At 39.1% G+C, this 19,448-nt stretch overlaps 1 protein-coding gene across 2 annotated transcripts in view; it reads left to right on the forward strand.

Moving 5' to 3' along the window:
- The window catches only part of LOC149237062 (DExH-box ATP-dependent RNA helicase DExH6-like), a 173,812-nt gene that overhangs the window by 118,490 nt on the left and 35,874 nt on the right, over positions 1–19,448 (forward strand). For both annotated transcript variants that reach the window (XR_016246280.1, XM_089372581.1), the window contains exon 8: positions 14,328–14,498. Coding sequence is in view for 1 of the 2 variants with exons in the window: in XM_089372581.1 (XP_089228707.1) it covers positions 14,328–14,498 (171 nt within the window). In the remaining variant the exon portion in view is untranslated. The remainder of the gene's footprint in view (positions 1–14,327; positions 14,499–19,448) is intronic.

A 19,448-nucleotide genomic window follows, 5' to 3' on the forward strand; every position in this document is an offset into this window, starting at 1 on the left:
AAACCTCACTGATGACAAATCATAGTACAGAAGGTCAGCAGCAAGGAATTGATGATCAGACTATAAGAAGAAGAGAAAGTTCATACACGCAGGTTCGTTAAGCCCAAGTCGCGTGTACACGCTGGTTGGCTTCAGCAAAAGCGCGTGTATGTGGAAAAGTACCTTTGGTCCATGGCGGTTATTCCTTGGAAGTTGTGCCTATGGTTTTGGACCTTGGCATCTCGGCGGACGTGTTGATCCCTAGTTTTGAAGTTGATGGTATTGGATTTCTATGGTTTTGGCTCTTGGTATTGAACAAGGCCTAAGGCTATATAAAGGGAAGGAAATCATTAGGCAAGTGTATCTGAAATGTCTTGAATATCTGATGAAGCATTAGATCCAGTATGCAGGGTTATGGGTTGATGATGCATTGCTTGATCTGTGCTAAGGAGAGATCTCACCGGTTGATGGAGAACTAGATCTAAGGAGAGATCGGGATCAAATGGTTTGAAATGAACTATTTTTATGATGCTTATTCTAGATCTACATACTGACGCATGTATTGTTCTATAAATGTTATGAGTATCACTGATGTCTGGTACAGCTGCAAGTTATGAGAAATTATTTTTAGATCTGTACGCGAGTTGTCTTTGGCAAAAGCGCGTATACACGCGGGTTTGATTCATCGAAGTAGCGTATACATTGTAAAGCTTGATATTTGAAGTTGCAGATGGATCTGATGGTTATTACAGAGTTCTGTGTCTGCTCTGTGTTCTGGTGACTGTTGTTAACAGGGTTTCAGTGATTCAGAGTTTGATGATTGTTTTGAGCTTCAATGATAGTTATGGGTCCAGTATGAAAATTGGATGAAAAGTGGCCTTGCAGATTATGTGTTGTGCTTCAGTGTATCCAGTCTGAAAATTGATGAAACGTGGTACCTGGAGGTGAGAAGATTGTAGGCAAGCACCTACGTACTAGTATCTAAGCTAGTACAAAAGCTAAAGGAGATCTTTGGAGCATTGTAGCAGGTAGTAGCCTGCGTACTAGTAAATGGATCGGCTAGTACAAGAGCAAAGGGGGTTGTAGCTCCCGTACTGGTATAAGACTGCACCAGTACAAATATTGTAAAAGGATTTTCTTATTAAGAAGAAGATTGAGATGACTTGCAGCAGGTGGTTTTCACCCACATTGGGTTTCCACCTTATATCTTTGTGTTCATGTGTGTGGCTTTTGTGTGATGATCTGTTCTGTTATACTGCACCTGTTTACTGTTAATATGCTTAATAATGATCTGATGCATTTACTGAAGATTAAGCTAACTGAATTATAAGATCTCTGGATATACGCGAGTTTCATTAGACACAGTAGCGTGTACACGCGGGTTCACTTAATTGAAGTAGCGTATATGTTTTTGAGCATTGAAAAAGATTGATTGATCTGATAATACTGATTCACCCCCCCCCTCAGTATTATTTCCAACACTCAGTTAGCTCATAGCTCATCTTATCATCCTCAATCTGATGGGCAAACTGAGATAGTAAACAAATGTTTGGAAGGATATCTTCGTTGCTTTGTATCTGATAAACAGACACAATGGGTCAAATGGTTGCCTTTGGCGGAATGGTGGTATAACACTTCCTTCCATACAACAACAAAAATGACCCCATTTATGGCACTTTATGGGTATCAACCACCATCCATCACATCATATTTAAGAGAAAATTCTAAGGTTCAGGCAGTGGAACATCACATCGAACATCAACATCAAGTCCAACTCGTAAAGGATAACCTCGTGTTGGCACATAATAGAATGAAACAACAGGTAGATCAACATCGCAGTGAAAGAAGTTTTGACGTCGGTGATTGGGTATTCCTACGGCTACAACCATATAAGCAAATGTCCCTCAAGCAAGCTAAGAAGGATAATAAATTATCACCAAAGTATTATGGTCCGTACAAGGTGTTGCAAAAGATTAGTACTATGGCATACAAATTGGAGCTTCCTGCAACTTCTCGATTGCACCCAGTTTTCCATGTTTCATGTTTAAAGAAGGTTATAGGCGACAAGCTCCCAGTTCAAACAATATTGCCAGAACTTGACGAGGAAGGAAAAATTATATTGGAACTGGAAGCAGTCACAGAAACAAGAACTCGACAGCTACGAAATCGATCAATTTCAGAGTATCTTATCAAGTGGAAGAACTTATCCGCTGAAGATTCCATATGGGAGGATGAGAATTTTATGCAGAAGTATCGAGAACTACTCAAGCGTTGAGGACAACACTTTTTTGAAGGAGAGGGGCATGTTGGGTCCCTATAATACTAGTGATTACCCCATTACTATTGTAGTTATACCCCTTATTAATATTGTTGTGCCCTTATTGCCCCCATATTGTTATTACTGTGCCCCATAGAATCCCTCTATTGTTATTTTTGTGGCTTTATATTATTATTGTTAGGTCGGCTGGATTATATTGTGACTCCTTAGACTTCTATATATAGAAAGGAGGTTTTGTCATTTGTATCATCCAAGAATTGTTCATTTATGTAATGTAAAGGAGGTTGCCCCTCGAAGAGGCTGAATTCTAAGGCGTTGATCTATCTTTTCTATCTTTTCTTGAGCTGGTTTCATAACAGAGAGCCCTTATGATTGTTTATTGAAGGACTAATAAAACAAGCTTTGGGCCATATAAATCTATTTACATTATTGATTTCATTGCTATTATTTTTCGCTTTGCAAATACTTTTCTATTGGGCTTTTGTAGTGTGTTTTGTTCCTAGCTAGGGCACATACTAGACCTAGAGGGCAAGGAAAAGTCAACAATACCCACTTTGGAAATATGTCCCCAATTGCAAAGCAATGGGCAATGGGGCCCTTTCAAAAGAACAACCTTGACTGTGAAAGTTTCAACCATTGGGATCCTTCGAGGGATGATCTTTTAAAAGGTCTCGATAAGCGATTGGGGATCTTCAAAAGAACATATTTGAAAAGGCCTTGAGAAATCTTTTGGCCTCCTTGGAAGATCAAACTTATTTCGAAAGGTTCACTTGATGGTGAAGCCATTGGGTTTCTTTGAATGTACATCTTCAAAGGGATCATCTGTCGAAAGTTCTCGATTGGTATATTGTTATCCTTCGAGGGATCATCTTTGGAAAGGTTGCAACAGACGATTTGGCATCTTCAAAAGAACACCTTTAAAAAGTCCTCAATAAATCATTGGGCCCCCTCAAAGAAACCCAGTGGATTTAAAGTATATCTTTTGAAGGGCCTTGAATCTTGATAGACCATTGGTCCTCTTTGAATGAACAATTTTTGGAAAGGTTTGATAGACCATTGGGCCTCTTATATGTGAATGACTTAATGCAGTTGAATCCCAAAATGATATCTAGTTATAACCGTGTCACAACTCATGCTTGTAAGCTATCCTTACAGTTTCCAAGGTCGTGATAACATTTTTTATGTTTATTGATGTTGATATCTTACTATTTTATGCTATATTTCATTTTAAAGCTAATATATGAATATGTGTAGAAAATGTATATAGATGAACCTAATGGAGAACTTATCCGGACCTCATTAAAGAATTCAAACTCGAACCTGAACCATGTGACTTAGGTTGGATGTGTTAGCTTAAAGCTTTAATAAGGAATTTTCTAATTTTTGGCGTAAATATAAGTTCAGTTGGGTGCATGCACACTATGACCTACTAATATTTACTAATAGCTTAGAATCACACCAGCTATCACATCAGTGATCAATATCTCAACAATTAGAATGTACAAGATGTGCAACTAATACTATCCTTAACCGATAATGCTAGAAGTTAGCTCTAATATGTAACAATCACTAAAACTGAACTAGGTCGCCATTCTTGTGAACATTGAGTCACAATTCCACTAAAACATATCAACCAATAATCATCAATCTATTGCAGAATGAATCAGCCCCTTCTAGGCTCTAAATATCAAAGAACAATCAAATAGTTAAACCATGCCTATTACTAGATTTTCATTTATCCACTCTATTTACCAACATCCACTAAAATAAATTAGTGACCTATTAGACATCGTCTTTGGCATCACACCCAATAGAAGTCCTCCATGGGTTAAGCCCATCAAACCCTTAACATGTGCAAGGGCTCATCTGAAGAAGACTAAGGTTCACCAACTAACAGGCTGCTGCAGGTTCAACAACTGATATATCTGGCCTTCGAATCAACATGGGGGCAATCTCAGTCCAATCAGTGGTGATACCATGTGGGGATTTCGAAAATTCGTGTAAATTCAGAAATTTCACCTCATTTACTTGAGGTTTCTTGGATCTATTTCCTGTGAGTTTTTAGCCTTATGGCTGAATCTAAAGTATAAACTGCAGAAGCATATATTTCACTTCTGTCCAACCACATAATAAGGCATCTCAAGAATCTGAACACCATAACCAATACACTTCAAGGGAACTAGATTTCCAGCCTTAAGGGCACAATCCGCAAATCTGCCCTCTTACCTTCTATAATCTATTTACTTCCCAAATCACTCAACAGAATCTGCTCACTGTAATATGCTAAATAACTTGAATCAGAAACACAACCAATTTTAGATACTACTCAATCACCATGAGAATGTAAGCTGAAAATCAGATCTGCAAGTACACTTCATATATACTACACACTGATTTTTTTATTAGAACTTGGTACAAGATTTGCACTTCAAGCTTATCACAAGTTAGGAGTTTTTAATCAGCCAAATCAGATCTGCAAGTACACTTCATATATACTACAAATGAACTTACAAGTACACACCGATGGCTGATGACAAGTTGGTACAATAATTTCCTTTCAAGCTTATCACAAACTAGGAGTCTTTAGTCATCCAAACCCTAGCCAGAGCATCCACCATCAACAAGAAACCTTAACCAAGAAATATGGCTTTGCAAGGTATCACATCAAGCTACTACAAAGGCTCAACACTAAGATAACATCAACACCGACAAGTTCACCCTTGATCTTTCTCCAAACTTTCATCACACAAGCTCGCCAAGTAAAGGGCTCCAAATCTACTCTAGGGTTTTCTTGCCACAAATTCTAGGTCTTTCTCTAACAAGAACTTAACCCTAGCACTTCAAGACTTCAACCCTAGTGCCATCTTCCCTTGCATCAACACAAGTAAAAAGACTCATGACATGTTCACGAACAAAGGTATCATAAACTCCCTTCAAATTTGCTTCTTGTCCATCCTAGGATTTGAATCCCACAAAGCACTAGGTCTTCTTCTCTTGCATCACACAAGCACCAAGAGCTCTAGACAATGTTACATTGGAATATCAAGAATACATTAATGTAAGCTCCTAGTCTTATTCAAGCTATAAGCAACACACCAAACTCTGAAACTCCTCTACTTTTCGCATGCTCCAAGTTTTTGCTTTGTGGTTCACATCACACAAACCTCAGGTCTTCTCTTGCATCTTACAAATACTAAGACCCAAGATTATCTCTAGCACTACCATTCATCTTGATGTTTCCTTTAGAATTTACTTTGCAAACCCTAGGTCTTGCTACCCACAAGACTTCTCCAACACAATCATGGAGATAGAATAATGACAAAGTAATGACAAAGTGCTTCTCCTCCCTTTATATAGAATTGGTGAGGGAGGCCAACATAAGTATAGAACATGTCCACATAGTTAACCATAGACCTAAGCCAATAATCAATTCGACATGGAGCACTTTGCAATACGAGGATGACAATTGGCACACTAGGATTTTATCTAATCCTAAGGTGGTGCACAATGAAAGCATGATGCTACTTTGCGCTCAACACCCCATATCCAAATTGGTGCACACACAAGGTATTAGCCCATTGCTCCTGCTACGTAGTGGTTTGTTTGCGAAGTGTCCTCATGCAAGGTGCTTCTACATTAGTTGTGTGCCACATGTCCTCTTGTGTTTAGTGCTCTTGAACATGTGCAATGTGTGTCCATGTTCGTAACTATTCTCCATGAAGTATGCTTCTGAACCCTAGTGTCATGAAGTCAAGTATCGAACCTCCTAGGTGTATGTCATATGGTTCCATGCTCTTAGGTCTAAGTGCCTTTCTCCTAGTGCCTAGTGCTCATCCTCCAAGGTAGGTACCTCTCATAATCAAGCAACCAAGTACCCCATTGTGTGCACCCCGTTGAAAAGTGTAACTAGGTTCGGTCTTCATAATGACATGTAATTGTGATTTTATGTAATAGATGTAAAGAAGAAAAATAAAATTATGATAATGCTTGCATCATGGGTTTCATGAGCAAGAGATTTTATTTTTATGTAAGGCTCCCATTGAGAGCTCTCAGGGATGTTGTCATCTAGTCATAAAAGTCTAAAGAGTCATTGTCATGTAATGAAGGCATGTTACACACTGTAAAGAGTTATATTTGTCTTTGTAGTCACCCTCCAAGATCTTGTCACTAGCCCTCACTCAAGATGGCTCAATGAAAGGATAAATCTAGAAGATGAAGTCGGCCTACTCCAAGGGATCATGTCGGCATAACTATCACTGAAAAATGGCTATATATAGCAGTGCTCGGCCTCATTTGGAGCACATCAATTCGGTGAAGCAAGTCTTTATCTCAAGTGTGCAAATCATCTTAGAAGGACCCTTAAAGGCAATGAAGGAAGAAGGAAGGATAGCGAAGGAAATGACAACGTTGGTGGATTGTTCTGGTCTAAATTTATTCTTAGACGTGCGAAAGTTGCAAGTCCGAAGTTGTCAAGGAGGTTGTAAGATTGCAGTCACAAAAGGGTGATCTTGTTTGAGTGAAGTCCTTGCTAAAGGAAGTCGAGTTAGAAAGAGAAGAGTCTCTCTCAAGGAGGAGACTGTTTGAGAAGCCAAAATAGATCTAGGGTTTCTGTTGTCAAGAAAAGGTATTGCAGACCTTCAAGATGAGGCCGAAAATTGTGAAGGAAGCCGAGAAGAGGAGGAGGAAGAGCAACATTGATCTAAGGGTGAAGAGGAGACTTGTGACTTGGTCGTGGAAGGGCTCTAGTGTCAAGGGTCTTTGTCATGGTCTTGGTATTCGTCAATTGAAGGTTATATAAGAAGAATTTGTTTGGGTTTTTCTCTCAAAGAGTGAGAGGTTTTGGCCTTGGTTGAAAGCCTATACACTGTGTCTCTTGTCTCTTTATTGTTCATGAATTGGTAATTGTCTTGATGAAAAGAACACAATAATAACTCAAGAAGATAAGATCATAATCAAGAAGTAAAAAGACTATCACAAGCAATTATCATAAGTAGAGTAATCACCTATCTATTGATGCCCCAGATTTCTCAACATGGTAATCAAAAAGTAAAAAGACTATCACAAGCAATTATCATAAGTAGAGTAATCACCTATCTATTGATGCCCTAGATTTCTCAACATGGTACCAGAGCTAAGGTGATAAATTCGAGGAGGGGAATCTAATCAAGGAGACACACACAGATTGAGTTTCAAGAAAGGGATCAAAGCGAGTCGAAGAATACCAAAGCAAAAGTTTTGGAATTATCATCAAGGAGGAAGCAGAAAAAAAGACCAAAACCCTAGAATCTTTTCCTGGATCATCACTCATCCATCATCAAAGGAGCAGAAGCTTTTTCAAAGACTAAGGAAGGCTAGATCGAAGAACATTGTTATCATCTTCAAAAGGGTTTGTGAAGCAAGATCTCTCTCATTAAAGCAAAATTTTAACCTTTGAAAAACTCCATCAAAGTGATCTCTCTCTCAAAGAGATCAAGGATTACTCTTGTAGAAAATAATCTATCAAGAAGTAGTCTTCTATTATCTATATTACTATCAAGTTAAAGGAGGAATCAAGTGGAGAAAGCAACATCTACTCAAGTAAGTATATGACTTCATATAAATCTATCAAAATGCCCTTTTGCAAGGAGAGCAACAAATTAGTTGGGGCTTCAAATTTTCTTGCATGGAAGAAAAGAACAAAGCTAAACCTTATTGAGAATGAAGTCGTTGATCACATCAAGGGGTCAATAACCCAACCTCCCAAAGAAGATACTCAAGCACTTGCTAAACACATGAAAAGGGAAGTGAGGGTCTAGAGGATTCTCATAGAATTCGTCAAAGACTCCCTCATCCCATATGTATCAATATTAGACACATCAAAAGATATATATGACAAATTGGTAGAGTTGTTTTCTGTAAGTATTGTAGGAGAAGTTATCTCTCTAAGGCAAGAACTCTACAAATTGAAGATTTTAAAGGAAGAAGGGACAACCTCATATTTCATGAGGATTTCAGAAATAAGAGATCAACTTCAATATCTGGGTGAAATAATGTATGACAGAGAAATGACCACTGTAGTATTAAATGCACTACAAGAGGAATGGGGCAACTTCACTTCAAGTATTTATGGGAAGAAAGAAGCCACTCCTTTCCAAGATCTATGGTCATTGTGCAAGATCGAAGAAACTAGATTGAAGGCAAAAACTGATGTAGGATCAAATGAGCAAAATCAAGCATATGTTGCTATGACAAAAAGAAAAGGAAAGTTTGGTAAATTTGGTCCTCAGAAGAAAAAGAAGAACATGGCTAAGGTTTAGTGCTATGGATGTCAAGAATATGGGCACTATAGAAGAGATTGTCCTAAACTTAAAAGGGACAATAACAAGAGAAATAAGGAAGAAGCCCATATTACCGAAGAAATGGAAGAACCTGAGACGAAGAAGCCTAAGAAGGAGGAAGTGAGAGATCTCTACTATGACTGAGATAACCTCCTTCACTAACAATACTTTTTTGTTGTGTAAATTATAACTATCGAGACAGTAAGCATTGTGAATGAGATAGGATGCATCATATTAGAAAATGGCATCATGGTAGAAGGATTAGAAGTAAGAGCTCGTGACATAGGTAACATGAAGGATGTCTAGAATAAAAATCTATGGCAGTCAACTATGAAGGATATAGCTCTTGGAAACCTCATTGCAAGCTTAAGTGTTACTTATGGAAAAAGAAAGAAGTCATCTAGGACAAGGCTCATCATACATCAGTCAAAAGGTAACATCTGCAGGATAGGATATGCAATATCCTCAAGATTCTCTAATGGAATCTTCATTGAAAGGTTCACTGATCATGAGGGGAAGCAAGCGTTTCAACAAGAATTCCAAACTTGTGGAATTCATGATCATGAGGGGAAGCAAGTGTTTCATCAAGAATTCCAAACTTGTGGAATTCATGATGATATGATGACATAACAATGAAGCAAATCAAGGGAATGAAGCTCCTTAATTCAAAGGAAGCTGTTGCAAGAAGTCTGAATGACCCAAAGGAAAGATGAGGTATGTATGCTTACATTTGATATTATGGAAGTCATGTCATATGGTTGCAAGTAACATGGATCACTGCTCTATCTAAGAAGCATGATCAAAGGAAGGATCTCCTCCCTCAAAGGGATGCAGGAATGCATGGGTCACATATTCACTAGATGAAATCAACATAATATTGCCTCATATGAAGTATGAGGTGGTTGACTACAATTGAGGAATTCTGATTGGAAGCTCCTGGGAATGAAATGTGTGAATAAAGGAAGGAAGAGATCGTGGAATATGCAACAATAGTAAAGGCAATCAACATCCGAAAGACCAAGAAAATTTGACTATGATATCTCCTAGAGAGATATGAAGACTCTGATGGAAGTCTAGAAAAGATGGAGACCCTTGACAATACATATCTTTAGGAGATGTGTCATCATGTATGCAGGGTACTGATGCCTACAAGAAGATGTCATGATGAAAGACCATCACAAAGGTAAATATGATTTAAGTGTTCATTTCTTATTTTTGAACAAGTTTCTGGATGGGTTTATGCAGATTTGCCAAAGGAAGAACTGTGGATGTCTTTACAGAGGACCATGTAGAAGGATGTAAGATCCTTCCGAAGAAGATAGTACGAAAAAGGAAGCATAACATGAAGCAAGGCCAAATGTAGACTGGTGGATCACTTTCTGATAAAAGGAATGATGACAAGATTGACTCATGAACGAAAGTGATGGATGGTCTATGCCCTATGTAGAGTCCCAAAAGATGAAGACTCCATAACGAAGAAGAAATTCATGACATCGAAGGAAGGAGCTCTTCAAGCAGCTGGTTATCTCCACTTTAGGAGCTGCTGCAGGTCCCTAATTAAGAGGGAGCCTAGAAACGAGTTTCTTACTTGGAAGAAACTTGGAAATTCCTAAGTCAAGAGGGAGCTTAGGTACACTCCTTTTGTAGGAATGAGTACATTCCTTTATTGGAATAGATATGTCCTCCCTAATTGAGAGGGAGAGATAGACACATCATTTTGGTCTTCACTTGGGAAGACAGAATGGAGGATTGGGTAAACATTTGGCATCTGATGCTCTTTGAGGATGAGATAGGGCATCCAAGATAAGAGTAGTCATAGAGGACCGATATTCTTTGAGGACTGCGAATCCAAGATAAGAATAGACCTGGTGGAACACACCCTGACAACCCAGGTAGGGTATGTTTCGAGAGAGACAACGATGAGAGTGTCTATAAATCATTGGTCTAGCCAACATTGAGCTCAGATCTTATGGAGAGATGGAGCTGTTTTCCAACTATGTGACAATGCTAGTTGATATGATGCTATATAGATGAGTTACCAATCCGATTCTTCCTATGAGAAATTCTTTAGATTGAGAATGACCAAGTACCATTATGTATACCTCTTTAGTTAAGAGGGAGTGTTGAAAAGTGTAACTAGGTTCGGTCTTCATAATGACATGTAATTGTTATTTTATGTAATAGATGTAAAGAAGAAAAATAAAATTATTATAATGCTTTTATCATCAGTTTCATGAGCAAGAGATTTTATTTTTAGTTAAGGCTCCCATTGAGAGCCCTTAGGGATATTGTCATCTAGGCATAAAAGTCTAAAGAGTCATTGTCATGTAATGAAGGCATGTTACACATTGTAAAGAGTCATATTTGTCTTTGTAAGTCACCCTCCAAGACCTTGTCACTAGCCCTCACTCAAGTCGGCCTACAATGAAAGGATAAATCTAGAAGATGAAGTCGGCCTACTCCAAGCGATCATGTCGGCCTAACTATCATGGACAAATGGCTATATACAGCAAGACTGTTTTAAAATTCGGCCGAATCGAATCCGAAACGGCCGAGTTGATCCAAGTCATGAAGAATTTTATGACCCCGCAGAAAAACCAGTTCAGGAAGCTGAGTCATGACTGACTCGACCGAGTTATTGCATGACTTGGCCGAGTCAGTGATGACTCGGTCAACCTGGCCGTTTCCACATCTACTCGGCCGAGTCATTAAATTTGGAATTGGGGACTCCAAGGTGTTTTCTAAATTGGTTAAGTGCTATTTGGGGTCCATTCCCCTCTCCTAGTATTGATATGCTATTCAAATTTGATGGTAATGTTAAATTCTTAAAGTAAAAGTGACATTCTCATTAATCTTCATTTTCATCCTTTTACTTAAATTTTTAAAATTACCATGAAATGACTCGAGATGTTTGAGAGTGGTTCCGGCCTCATTGGATTTCATATGGAGAAAGTAGAATTTTAGATTTCATTCAAAATCCAGTAGACTTATCAGTTTTTCAGGATTTCAGGATTGGAGGATTGCAATGTTTCCATTGAATTTTGTCATGTATTAGGGTATGGAACTCGTATTTAATCAAGAGCACCAATCCCTCTATGTACCTTGCTGTTAGTGACATTGGTTGTCGAACTCCTCCGGGATTTGCTTCCAAACTAGGAGCTTCTGAAATTGTCGCTCCCGCTCTCGTTTTCGCTCTCGCTCCCCACTTTCACTCCCGCTCCCAAGTAACACTGAGCCAGATGATGTTGGCAACTCTAGCAGTAGCTAGTAATACTGGTCACAAACTTTTGTTGTAGAGGCCATTTATAACCTCCTTGGTTATGTGTTTTTGTTTTGATCTCTATATCATCATCGTGTATGTATTGGACAATGCATTGGGTGCCATTTTGATATAATGGATATATTCATGAGCCTACTTTGATCATATGTTGTCTTCTATCTATATTCTAATGTTGTGTGTTCGGAAACATGAATGAAAATCTTTAAAATTATGTGTTTTTATAAAAAATAAATATTTAATGTATTTTTCACAACAACTGAGGCATTGAAATCAAGCCGGCCTAGTCGATACCGAGTCGGAGTTGACCCTTGGCCGAGTTGGAGTCGGAGTCGGAGTCGGAGTTTTAAAACATTGTATAGCAGTGCTCAACCTCATTTGGAGCACATCAATTCGGTGAATATAGTATCTATCTCAAGTGCGCAAATCATCTTAGAAGAACGATTAAAGGTAGTGAAGGAAGAAGGAAGGATAGCGAAGAGAGTGACATCGTTGGTGGATTGTTTTGGTCTAAATTTACTCTCACACGTGCAAAAGTTGCAAATCCAAAGTTGTCAAGAAGGAGGTTGAAAGATTGCAGTCACAAAGGTGATCTTGTTTGAGTGAAGTCTTCGCTAAAGGAAGCAGAGTTAGAAAGAGAAGAGTCTCTCTCAAGGAGGAGACTATTTGAGAAGCCAAAACAGATCTAGGGTTTTTGTTGTCAAGAAAAGGTATTGCAGGCCTACAAGAAGAGGCCGAAAATTCTGAAGGAAGCTGAGAAGAGGAGGAGGAAGAGCAATGTTGAGCTGGTTGCATAACAAGGAGACTTGTGACTTGGTCTTGGAAGGGCTCTAGTGTCAAGGGTCTTTTTCATGGTCTTGGTATTCGTCAATTGAAGGTTTTATAAGAAGAATTTGTTTGGGTTTTCCTCTCAAAGAGTGAGAGGTTTTGGCCTTGGCTAAAAGCCTATACACTGTGTCTCTTGTCTCTTTATTGCTCATGAATTGGTAATTGTCTTGATGAAAAGAAGACAATAATAACTCAGGAAGAAAAGATCATAATCAAGAAGTAAAAAGACTATCACAAGCAATTATCATAAGTAGAGAAATCACCTATCTATTGATGCCCTAAATTTCTCAACACACCCAGTGGGTTAATCATCATGCCACATAAGATGATGATCTCCTAGGTAAATGCACTATGCTAGCACTCTATCCAAGGTCAAGCATCCAGTCACACTGATCTGTCATGTCGATCAAGCATCCCCAAGGGACTAGAAGGCCTAGAGCTCTTTTATGCAAGCAAAAACACTTTTGGAGTAACCCCAAAAGCAAACATATATGTTTATGTTGTAATGTATGTTTCAATGCTGGAATATGAATTAATGCTTGATAAGTAAAGTTCGAAAAGATTGCATTAATTACTAACTCGGCTGGTTTTTTTTCCCTGACATACTCTCATCTTCATTTTTCCATTTTTATGCGTTACCGACCACATTTCCTTGCTCCTTCCAGTGGTCTTGATGTGTAAATTGAATAATTGTGCAAGAAACTGATTTGTGAGCTCTTGACCCCCATTTATATCTTATTTTGGCTGTGTATAATGCTAAAATATCTAAAGTTGCATTTAAATGATCAAGTTATTATTTGTTTTTATTGTTCTCTTGTAGAGCGTTTTTAAAAATGTATCAATTATGAGACTTTCATAATTTTGTTCTGTCCTGCACATATTATCTTGGTTGTGCTTTGTGTAATTTCACTTCTTTTTCTAGAAGCTTGTTTTTGTTCAATTCTACAGGTATGAAGTACCTAAGGGTTGATTTGTAATTGGACCTGATATGATTTTGCTTGGAATTTGCTTTCCTTGATGATTTACTGTATCTTTCCACAAGTATTTATATTCAGTTTCTGTTTATATTGATCTGGCTTTGCAAAGTGGTATGCAAGTTTGACCAATTTGGAGTTATTATCGCTATGTTTATTACCAGATAGAGTTGGTTTATGAATTTAACTGTCAGGATAATGATGGCACTATAGTTATGTTGTTTCTAGTTATGATTAAAAATTCGTAGCAGCTTATATTGCAGTGGACATTTCAGTTGTTTGAAACGTTAACAAGCATTCAATTCTTTTAAATACAATTCACTGTATATATTGTCAGGGTAAGTAGTCTGTAGTTCAATTAGTTGTGACTTCTTAGATCAAAATTCTCAATTTTTGTCCTCTCTTTCTCCCTGGCACCATTTATGTAACATATTTCATGGTACATTATTTATACATTTTTCAGGCATACCTCGTCAGTATACTAATCACTGTCCACTATTTAATTATTGATTATTTACATTTGTAACAGATGGATTTATAACAAACATAGTTTTTGGCCTTATAAAGAAAATAGTTTGCCTTAAAGAATATGTCAATGTAAATAGATGGCTGGATGTCATATCCACATAGATAGGTGGGCATGACATATGGTTTCTTGTACATTTCCTATACAGATAAGACTGGAGTCAAAAGGTGGAAAGCATTCATCTTTGATGTTCTGTACAAATGGTGTTCTATTGAGAAAATTGATTGGCTCAGGAAGTCAACATTCTCATACAGATGCAAGACAGCAAAGCCAAAGTACAAGCAACTCCTATGGCATTGATGCGACTCATATTATTGTGGTAAATTAGATAAATTTGTCCATTCATTTCATGACTTTCTAGTCCAATACTGGCTTTTAGTGATTCTGATGTCTGCTTGATTGATGTATGAGTTCAGTTGATTATGTTATGAGCATATTCTTCCTTACAGTGGGAAGAATAAAATAGTCCATTTAACATCTTTACAACATGAAAATTTAACATATATGCATAATGTGAAAATTTTGCTTTATTTGCTCTTATTCACTAATCAATATAATCTCTATATAATTTTGTAAGGAAAATATTCCTGCTCTGGGGAATAGATACAAATTTGACTATTAAATAGCCTTTAGGAACCAGACTTCTAACAATCACAAAACTGGCATATGATTGTTTTCACAATCAAATAAATTCATTTGCAGCATATCCCTATCAGAGGATTAAAACATGTATTTTGAACTATTGGGATATCATTCATTGGCATCATTGTGGTATTTTAATTTACACTGCTTGCTGCATTTCTTTTATAGCTGTAGAAAGTTGAAGTTAGTGACATGTTTTTAAAACTTGAAATCAGGTTCATAATAGTTATCAGAAATACGATAATATTATTTATCTCTTTTATGGAAATTTTGTTGGATGCCTGTAATTGTTTTCAACGCTAGGTGACTGTTGTCCTAATAGTCTGTTAAATAAATAATTCAGAGATTAATTTCTGAATATTGCAACAACCACAAAAAGCTACAAACAGTAATTAGCAGAACTGCAAATATATTACACACATTCACATAATTTTTTCCTTCAAACCAGCTTATCATTCAACTAATCGAAGCTTACAAAGCAACCTATGCCACTGCTAAAACCTGGCAGATGTACGGTTGATAAATTCACCCCAACCTGAGGTGTACAGCCTGACGAAGAGAGTTATGATGTGCACAAAAAATTGAAAAAAACGGAAGCAGTTGCTGTGTTGCCCTTTTGTATGCATGTACTGCCTGCTGTCCGTATGCATGGCTGTATGGTACTGTATGGATCTGTAAAACTTTATGGGCATGCTGCAGAGGTGTACTGTATGGATCAACTGAGTTAGTTTTCCAGTGTTCTATGCTCTAACAATCACTTCATCAATTTCTTCTTTCAATAGCAATCATTTAATCCAATAAATTCAATTTTCCAATGATGGTAAGCAATTGTAGATAACACAGTAGACCAAATGCACAATAGAAGACAACCAAGAACAATAGAGACACAGTAGTTTGGTCAAAGCTTCACAAGGGGGAAAGCCCTTTCCAAATTCTTCTATTAGATTGTCATGAAATGTTCATCAGAGAGATACATAGTCCAAGTACATCAATAACAAGTCAAAAGGTCAAAGCCTTGAATATCCAAACCAACCATCCAATATCCAATCAAAGATAAGACCAAAAGTCAAACCTGCAATTTCTGGTCAAAGTCAACAGCAGTCAATGCAAACCCGGTCAACAGTCGATTTTGCTCCAAAAGATTTGGTCAAATAGTCAAAAGATGCAGCCTTCTTCCTTCAGTCAAAGTCGGTCAAAACAGTCCCAAAATTCTGCCCATAAGATCTGGTTAAAGTCAAACATTGACCTGCAGAAACCCTATCTGAATTTCTGCAGTCAACGCTGGTAAAATAGCTCAGAAAATCTTGGTCAGGGTGTCAGTCATCTCAGCCCTCCAAACAGATCCAAAAAAATAAGTCAATGAAAGTCAAACCAAGTCCAAACACCAAAAGTCAACACTGGTCAAAGGCTCAAAACAGAAAGTCAACACAGTCAACAGATTCCTCTCTCTCGTCTTCACTTGTGTGAGCTCGGACCTGCAATTTTCAGATGTAGTCGAACAATAGAAGATGAATGAATAGGTGATGAGATGCCTCCAAGTGATGTGACATGTGGTCTATTTATATGTGGTTGATGAGGTGGAATTTCCTTGCCCAGGCAGACTTGTACTTTTGTGTAGATGAGGGTTTCACATTAAAAGTAAGATTTTTCCTTGTGCAAATTAAATTCTTCCAAGGGCAAGTAGGGTCTCCTTAGGGTGAAGAAGGCTTCCCCAAGGAGGGAATTTGTCCCTGATGTTAGCACCTAAATCTGCCTTAGGTTGAAGGAAGGCAAAAATTAGGGTAACCACAAACCACGCTCAGTCTGGTAGCTAGCCCTACCAGAACAGGAGAGGGCTTTCTCCGAGTCACGCTCAGTGGATGGATAAGCAAAATGGTCTGAGATGACTTAATATGCAATATTTACCTTAGGCTAGTAAGTGAAAAGGGATTTTGTAAACAATTTTATGAATGACCGAGCTTCTGGGATGCATATGGGACTGGTGCTTAGCAAAGAACAGAAAATCGAATATGAAGGAACAGATTATTCCGTGAGGCAAGGTAGGCGGAAAGCGTAGCAATTTTGGCTTAAGGTGACGCGGAATGGAAAGATTGCTGAAGAGAGTGAAAAGGGCATGGTCGCATGAATCCTTTTCAATAGAAGAGTGACACTGCACATGAAATTTTTCCAGAGGCAGAGCAATATAAATTGAATTCTACCTAATCTCACTTGGAAAATTTCACTGAAATGAAACATGAAATGAATTATGAAACATAACAAGATACATAGGGAACATAAGAACACATTTGCTACACTCACAACCACAAGAATCTCATGAAACAGAGACGCTGCCTTTCATTAATTCTCTGTCAAAAAATACACAGTGCAGAAACAGAGTTTCTTTCCCACAGTCTCCTAGAAGTTACAAGCCAGCCAACCCTTTGCAAATAACTTGCATACAATATATAGAATATGTGGAGAAGAGATAGAATGCCCAAGGGTTGGGAAGTTACTCAAATCATTACGAAATGGAGATGGAGAGCCAACCATCAGCTACAGGTGCAGCGCTCTCAAGCATGACATTTGGCTGGGGTGACCCTTTGCATTCTTTTGCCACTTGGATAGATGCCCATCTGGAGAGAAAACTCTTTAAATGCTGCCTTTGGTGCCAAAAAACTGAAGTGTAGATGACCGGGCCCACTTGGAGAAGTCGTGACTCAAAGTTTCGCGAAACGGGAGCAAATTGGCAGTATTTTCCCCTGTGCGCCGCGCCAAATTATTTGTGCGTCGCGCCACTTTGGAGCCTGTTTTGGGGCACTTGCAGGTGTCCAAAATGTGCCCAAGTGGGCTTGTTGGAAAGCCTGTCCTGTCTACTTTCTAACCCCACTGGAATTTTCCAATTTGGTGCTCATTTGCCCCTCCAAATCTTCATTCTCCCAAGACTGCTTTCTGTGTGTCAAAAAAGTGGCAGAGAGGCCATTTTTGGGTGTTTTTTGACCTTTAGGAGACCCAGATCTTGTCAAAATTTCTTGCCCGAACACCAGTAGTAGTATTTTTCGATGCTGAATCCAAATATGCAAGCTGTTCCTTGATTAGAGTCCTAGATTTTTAGCGTCGCGCCAGTGGCGCGGCGCACAGGGAGGAATTTCCTGTTTTGTGTCCAAAAAATTTGCCTGTGACCAAAATTTGCCCAATTTTTTTGAAATTTGGGCTGGAGGTTCCCTATGAAGTGCTATGCTGTGCCAAGGAAGCCTCAGCCAAGATTCGAAGCCGATCTTGCTCCTTTGCCTCCTTTGCCTCTTTTGTCGCTTTGCTCAATTTTGCCTTTAGGCTCCTGATTCTTGCTTTGGAGCTCATGTTTCGGGCCTGGTAGTGATGAGTCATGCGCCTCAGCATGTCTTTCTCCCTGTTAGCTTTATCCAACCGCTGCTCCAAGTGAACGTTCACTTTCTCTAACACATACTCTCCGTCCTCGTCTCTTTGCTCCATAGGTCTGCCTTGTGCTGCAAGGATGTGTCGCTGGTTTTCCTTGATCCTTTGCAACTCTATCTCAGCTAGCCGATCCTCAAGTTGCTTGTTCCTCTGCTCTAGATACTGCACGTTCCACTTGGCCCTCTCCAAGTCCAGGGATAGGTTCTCAATCACTGACTGCTGCTCCTGAATGATCTCTCCCAGCTCAGCATTTGTAGGTTCTGCATCTGTCTCATCATCCTGGAGGAGAACAAACTCGGTCTCTTGCTCACCTGATGGCCCTTCCTCCTGCACTAGCTCCTTGCCCTTACCCTGCTCCTGTGGCGCTGATGACGGAAGCGAGGCCCCTTCCACCTCGGGTGGAGATAACACTCGCTTTGCTGCTGCGAACAATGGTTTACTGCCCTTCTGGTATGTGATGTATACTGGCATGGTGGCAGTTTCATGGCATTCAAACTGATGTGAAGGACCCCTCACCTCATGCTCTGCCTCTGATACCACCGGTGGTGCGCTGAAGAAGTCACGGGAGATGAAGTCCTCCCAAGCAATACCCTGCAATCCCAACTGATGGTCCACCAAAATCTGGATGAGAGCAAAATGATAGACACTGTTTCGCTGCTGTCGAGGGGTCTTGCGCTGCATGAAGTTTTTCATCTTCTAAATGTCGTTGCAAATGAAGAATGGAAGGCTTATCATCCGCACCCTGGTGAAGTGCATGAGCAACCTGATATGGTATGCATAAAGGCGAGAACCTCCCCTCGCAACTGAAATACTTCATGATCAATCTCATGAGTGGGGCATACTCGTCCCTCATAAACCTGAATGGAAAAACTCTGGTGAGCTGGCTCAAATAGTTGTTCTTGATGTAGGGCTCATAGTGATGCCTCTCCACCTTCTTTTTCTTATGCCACTGTTCCCCAATGTTCGGTATTCCTGTTGCCACTGATATGGTTTCCAGTGTCAATGTGAAAGTGACCCCAGCCAGGACAGATTGGCCTCCCTGTAGATGAAGTGCAAAAAGGCGGGCCAACTCATGATGGACTTTGACATTCGCCACCCTTTGACAAAATTCATAACATGCCAAGTGCTGGAAACAAGACATAGCAAGTGGGCATGCCTGCAGCTCAGTGAGGGTGTTTGGCTCATCGCTAAGATGTCTGCTGCTCCGATGATGTCT

This window comes from Pinus tabuliformis, chromosome 8 (genome assembly GCF_031772625.1).
Source record: "Pinus tabuliformis cultivar Carrire ecotype Pingquan chromosome 8, CPIR1, whole genome shotgun sequence".
Taxonomy (NCBI): Eukaryota; Viridiplantae; Streptophyta; class Pinopsida; order Pinales; family Pinaceae; genus Pinus; species Pinus tabuliformis.